Source organism: Saccoglossus kowalevskii, chromosome 15 (assembly GCF_978046115.1).
Source record: "Saccoglossus kowalevskii chromosome 15, keSacKowa6.1, whole genome shotgun sequence".
Taxonomy (NCBI): Eukaryota; Metazoa; Hemichordata; class Enteropneusta; family Harrimaniidae; genus Saccoglossus; species Saccoglossus kowalevskii.
Window position 1 is genome coordinate 2,947,318 of NC_140655.1, and position 6,522 is coordinate 2,953,839.

General features: G+C 28.8%; 1 protein-coding gene across 2 annotated transcripts in view; it reads left to right on the forward strand.

Annotated features, from left to right (window-relative positions):
* LOC100375356 (forkhead-associated domain-containing protein 1-like) overlaps positions 1–3,121 on the forward strand; it is a 30,824-nt gene extending 27,703 nt beyond the window's left edge. For both annotated transcript variants that reach the window (XM_085508616.1, XM_085508617.1), the window contains exons 21-23: positions 224–376; positions 472–546; positions 678–3,121. In XM_085508616.1, the coding sequence (XP_085364742.1) occupies positions 224–376; positions 472–546; positions 678–743 (294 nt within the window). In that variant the 3' untranslated portion in view covers positions 744–3,121. The remainder of the gene's footprint in view (positions 1–223; positions 377–471; positions 547–677) is intronic.
* The last annotated feature ends 3,401 nt before the right edge of the window (positions 3,122–6,522 follow it).

A 6,522-nucleotide genomic window follows, 5' to 3' on the forward strand; every position in this document is an offset into this window, starting at 1 on the left:
GCACACATTGTTTTAAAATTAAGTTTATTTTCTCCTTCAACTCAACACAATATATTTATTATCTGAGGGAATTTCATAATGAATTGAACTTTAATTAAATTAGTCTCTGTCTGGTACTCTACAATGAATAGCTTGAAGCTTATTATATTTTTTGTGACTCTACATTGTGTGTATACAAAGTAAACTAACATATAATACTTGTGTTCTGATGTATTTCTTATAGACATACCATATGGAAAAAGATGAGAAAAATTTGCGTACATGGCCTCGACATAGGTGTTATGAAGATGATCTGGTGCCAACAAAAGAAAAAAAGAAAAAAGAACAAAAAGACAAAATACTAAGAAAAAGTTATGAAATTGAGACATTAAAAACAGTAAGTAATACATACCACATTGTGACACTTGACAACCCACTGCACATCATGTGTTTATCCAAACTTACACATTGCTATTCACTGATTCATTGTAGGAACTGAATTCAAAAGACCAGCAGTTATGTGATACCACAGCAAAATTAATCAATTTGGAAAACAGTCTATCTCAGGTGAGAATAAAAAATTGTTTGTACTTTTTTGATTGAGAGATGCAGTAGTATATGATATCTTGTATTTGTACATGAAAATATTTGTGCAAAATTGTGTATGTAGATTAACAGTTATTTGTGTTTTGTTATAGCCTACAAGATCAGACTATCGCACTGCAGCAGAAACTATAGAAACTTATCACACTCAGTTGGAATGAGATATTGATCACAGTTAGCTTTGATGGAAGCGCTAGTATCTGCTAATCAAATTAGAAATATTTGCTAGAAACCACCATGATGTAATAATTAAATGAAATCAATTAGGACTGTAATTAAGCAAATTAGCAATTATTTTATTTGAAGACTGATTATGAAGAGTCCTATTATGTACAACTCAGTAATATTTAAACAAGTTTGTGTGACGTCATTCTTAAATGGACAATGCAGCTATTTTAGCTAACTGGCTTGTCACTTTTATAAGGTGCTTCTTTTTAGCAAAAATTAGTTTCGATGGTGGGATTTTTAAATGTAAGTGTTTTAATACTGAAGGAGGCAGCTATGTCATGTTGCATATATCATGCAGTTCTAGAATTTGAAAGGTGTCATGCAAAGTTCTAGAAAATGAACAATCAGTCTAACAAACCATTGTTGCAAAGTGGTCTATTAGAATCACTATTAAATTGTGAAGAAATGAATTGTTTAAATGATCAGTGTAAAAAAATTACTGTTACAAAGTGGTTTAACCTCCAGCAATTGAAAAACGACCTGGAAATTTATTTCATTTCACTTATATGAACCCTGATGTAAATACAACCAAGGATGAAATAGCGTGATTATTAATTATACATTCAAAATGTAGGAATACTTGATGTGTCAACTGTCCTTGACATCTTGTTCAGTAATTTGTATGAAGCATGTGAATTAGATTGTGCTGCCACAGAAATGAGACGTCTGAGTAAATAATGAAACACAAACATGATATTATTACTACATCACACAGTGTTCATGCAATGGTCACACTATTCTGTACATGGTTGTACATGCAATGGACACACTATTCTGTACATGGTTGTACATGCAATGGACACACTATTCTGTACATGGTTGTACATGCAATGGACACACTATTCTGTACATGGTTGTACATGCAATGGACACACTATTCTGTACATGGTTGTACATGCAATGGACACACTATTCTGTACATGGTTGTATATGCAATGGTCACACTATTCTGTACATGGTTGTACATGCAATGGTCACACTATTCTGTACATGGTTGTACATGCAATGGACACACTATTCTGTACATGGTTGTATATGCAATGGACACACTATTCTGTACATGGTTGTATATGCAATGGACACACTATTCTGTACATGGTTGTACATGCAATGGACACACTATTCTGTACATGGTTGTATATGCAATGGACACACTATTCTGTACATGGTTGTATATCCATTGACCATTGTCCATCAGTTTACAAACTATCATCAAATGTTACTTGAAAACCATAACATGTTTGCCAAATAAGTTTAAAAATTAGTTTCTGTACATTCTGTGAAACTTGAAAACCATCTTACCTCCTGATTTGGCATGTTTCACTTATAGATAGGGGTGGCAGATGCAATAATATTAACTATCATGTTGAACATGTCTTTAAAATAGTGAATACAAATTTTAAGATGAAAATATTTTTTTTTTGATAAACACATAGTTTGAAGAATTGCATGAACAATTATTAATATGCAAAATTGCTATTTAATTTTTCTTTTCATTAAAATGAAGCGCTGCATACAAGCGTATTATAACTAGTATATAATTGGAATAGGTATTGTAATATATATTGTGAAGATTGTAAATAGAATTAAAAATTATTGTAATTTTGATAAAAATATCACTAGATTATATCATAGAATGAAATTAAAGCCTGTCAGATATAAGAATGCTGTCCCAGTGGGCAGGTGAATACAGATTCTAAGTATTTACTACTGGGATAAATTGCTAATGTCAGAAAATTGCTTTTAGAATTTTTAAGAACTATAAAATTTATAGTAAATGATAATTTTACTTTATGATTTATTGTGCTTGTGACAGGAACACTTTTATCCTTCAACCAGTTCAGTATATAGATAACTTTAATTTGTTTGTTTTATTTCCACTAGTCAGAGGTTTATCTTTCTGTGCAGAGTTTTAATTCTCATTTCACTTTTAAAATGTAATTTTATTTTACATATTTCTCAATACTGATCATATCCACCAATAACAAGCAATAATAATTTTGATACAGTTTAGTTGTTTTGTGAGTACAACAGTTTTAAACAGTTGTTTTAAACTGATACTGAAGCTGTACAGTCGGTTTTAAATTTATATGTGGTACAATGCCTGAATTGAAGGGATTTTTAAATTGAATATGATTGAATATACAGATTTAAAAAATAATGATACAAATTTTGGATATGTAGATTTTCATCACATGATAAGATTATATGATGTAGATATTGTAATCAATTGTAATACATACATGTACTTTTTTATTTTCAGTTTGAAATCATTTCATTTACAAATAAATGCTTAACTGCTTTCAAAGAATATTTGTTTTATAATGTGATTTATTTTTTTGTGGAAGAATGAGTTTTATTGTCGATTTATCCATACTGGTTAGCTGATTTTGACTGAGGTAACATTTGACCAGTGTGTGCACTTTTGTTTTTCTATTGACTCATTTCATTGCTTTTATTACTTTGCCCATACCATCGAGAATGGAAGGAAAAGGTATATTAAGGGAAAGATTTTTGTCCAGCGTCATTGTTGTTGTCGTCGTTAATAATTAGCCTTTGCAGACGAAGTCTGACGAAGGCTTCTAGATTGGCTTTCGTCGTAGTTTACAAGTTACATGAGATTAATACTATGGTAGTTTACAAGATACATGAGATTAATACTATGGTAGTTTACAAGATACATGAGATTAATACTATGGTAGTTTACAAGATACATTAGATTAATACTATGGTAGTTTACAAGATACATGAGATTAATACTATGGTAGTTTACAAGATACATGAGATTAATACTATGGTAGTTTACAAGATACATGAGATTAATACTATGGTAGTTTACAAGATACATGAGATTAATACTATGGTAGTTTACAAGATACATGAGATTAATACTATGGTAGTTTACAAGATACATGAGATTAATACTATGGTAGTTTACAAGATACATGAGATTAATACTATGGTAGTTTACAAGATACATGAGATTAATACTATGGTAGTTTACAAGTTACATGAGATTAATACTATGGTAGTTTACAAGTTACATGAGATTAATACTATGGTAGTTTACAAGTTACATGAGATTAATACTATGGTAGTTTACAAGTTACATGAGATTAATACTATGGTAGTTTACAAGATACATGAGATTAATACTATGGTAGTTTACAAGATACATGAGATTAATACTATGGTAGTTTACAAGTTACATGAGATTAATACTATGGTAGTTTACAAGATACATGAGATTAATACTATGGTAGTTTACAAGATACATGAGATTAATACTATGGTAGTTTACAAGATACATGAGATTAATACTATGGTAGTTTACAAGATACATGAGATTAATACTATGGTAGTTTACAAGATACATGAGATTAATACTATGGTAGTTTACAAGATACATGAGATTAATACTATGGTAGTTTACAAGTTACATGAGATTAATACTATGGTAGTTTACAAGTTACATGAGATTAATACTATGGTAGTTTACAAGATACATGAGATTAATACTATGGTAGTTTACAAGATACATGAGATTAATACTATGGTAGTTTACAAGTTACATGAGATTAATACTATGGTAGTTTACAAGTTACATGAGATTAATACTATGGTAGTTTACAAGTTACATGAGATTAATACTATGGTAGTTTACAAGATACATGAGATTAATACTATGGTAGTTTACAAGTTACATGAGATTAATACTATGGTAGTTTACAAGATACATGAGATTAATACTATGGTAGTTTACAAGTTACATGAGATTAATACTATGGTAGTTTACAAGTTACATGAGATTAATACTATGGTAGTTTACAAGTTACATGAGATTAATACTATGGTAGTTTACAAGATACATGAGATTAATACTATGGTAGTTTACAAGATACATGAGATTAATACTATGGTAGTTTACAAGATACATGAGATTAATACTATGGTAGTTTACAAGTTACATGAGATTAATACTATGGTAGTTTACAAGATACATGAGATTAATACTATGGTAGTTTACAAGTTACATGAGATTAATACTATGGTAGTTTACAAGATACATGAGATTAATACTATGGTAGTTTACAAGATACATGAGATTAATACTATGGTAGTTTACAAGATACATGAGATTAATACTATGGTAGTTTACAAGTTACATGAGATTAATACTATGGTAGTTTACAAGTTACATGAGATTAATACTATGGTAGTTTACAAGTTACATGAGATTAATACTATGGTAGTTTACAAGATACATGAGATTAATACTATGGTAGTTTACAAGTTACATGAGATTAATACTATGGTAGTTTACAAGATACATGAGATTAATACTATGGTAGTTTACAAGTTACATGAGATTAATACTATGGTAGTTTACAAGATACATGAGATTAATACTATGGTAGTTTACAAGATACATGAGATTAATACTATGGTAGTTTACAAGATACATGAGATTAATACTATGGTAGTTTACAAGTTACATGAGATTAATACTATGGTAGTTTACAAGTTACATGAGATTAATACTATGGTAGTTTACAAGATACATGAGATTAATACTATGGTAGTTTACAAGTTGAGTAAGATATGCAATCTCCATACGAATACAACATTGTTGTTTACAAGATACAAAAAACATACAGCCTGAACGATAGGTCACATGCCGTTATGGATATTAAAAACTGCTAATGTTTCATTATGGCTATTAAAAACTGCTAATGTTTTATTATGGCTATTAAAAACTGCTAATGTTGTATTATACCAGTAGTTATTAAAAACTGCTAATGTTTTATTATGGCTATTAAAAACTGCTAATGTTTCATTATGGCTATTAAAAACTGCTAATGTTGTATTATACCAGTAGTTATTAAAAACTGCTAATGTTTTATTATGGCTATTAAAAACTGCTAATGTTTTATTATGGCTATTAAAAACTGCTAATGTTGTATTATACCGGTAGTTATTAAAAACTGCTAATGTTTTATTATGGCTATTAAAAACTGCTAATGTTTCATTATGGCTATTAACAACTGCTAATGTTTCATTATGGCTATTAACAACTGCTAATGTTGTATTATGGCTATTAACAACTGCTAATGTTTTATTATGGATATTAAAAACTGCTAATGTTTTATTATGGCTATTAACAACTGCTAATGTTTTATTATGGCTATTAAAAACTGCTAATGTTGTATTATACCGGTAGTTATTAAAAACTGCTAATGTTGTATTATGGCTATTAAAAACTGCTAATGTTTTATTATGGCTATTAAAAACTGCTAATGTTGTATTATACCGGTAGTTATTAAAAACTGCTAATGTTTTATTATGGCTATTAAAAACTGCTAATGTTTTATTATGGCTATTAAAAACTGCTAATGTTGTATTATACAGGTAGTTATTAAAAACTGCTAATGTTTTATTATGGCTATTAAAAACTGCTAATGTTTTATTATGGCTATTAAAAACTGCTAATGTTGTATTATGGCTATTAACAACTGCTAATGTTTTATTATGGCTATTAAAAACTGCTAATGTTTTATTATGGCTATTAAAAACTGCTAATGTTTCATTATGGCTATTAACAACTGCTAATGTTTTATTATGGCTATTAAAAACTGCTAATGTTTTATTATGGTTATTAAAAACTGCTAATGTTGTATTATGGCTATTAAAAACTGCTAATTTTTTATTATG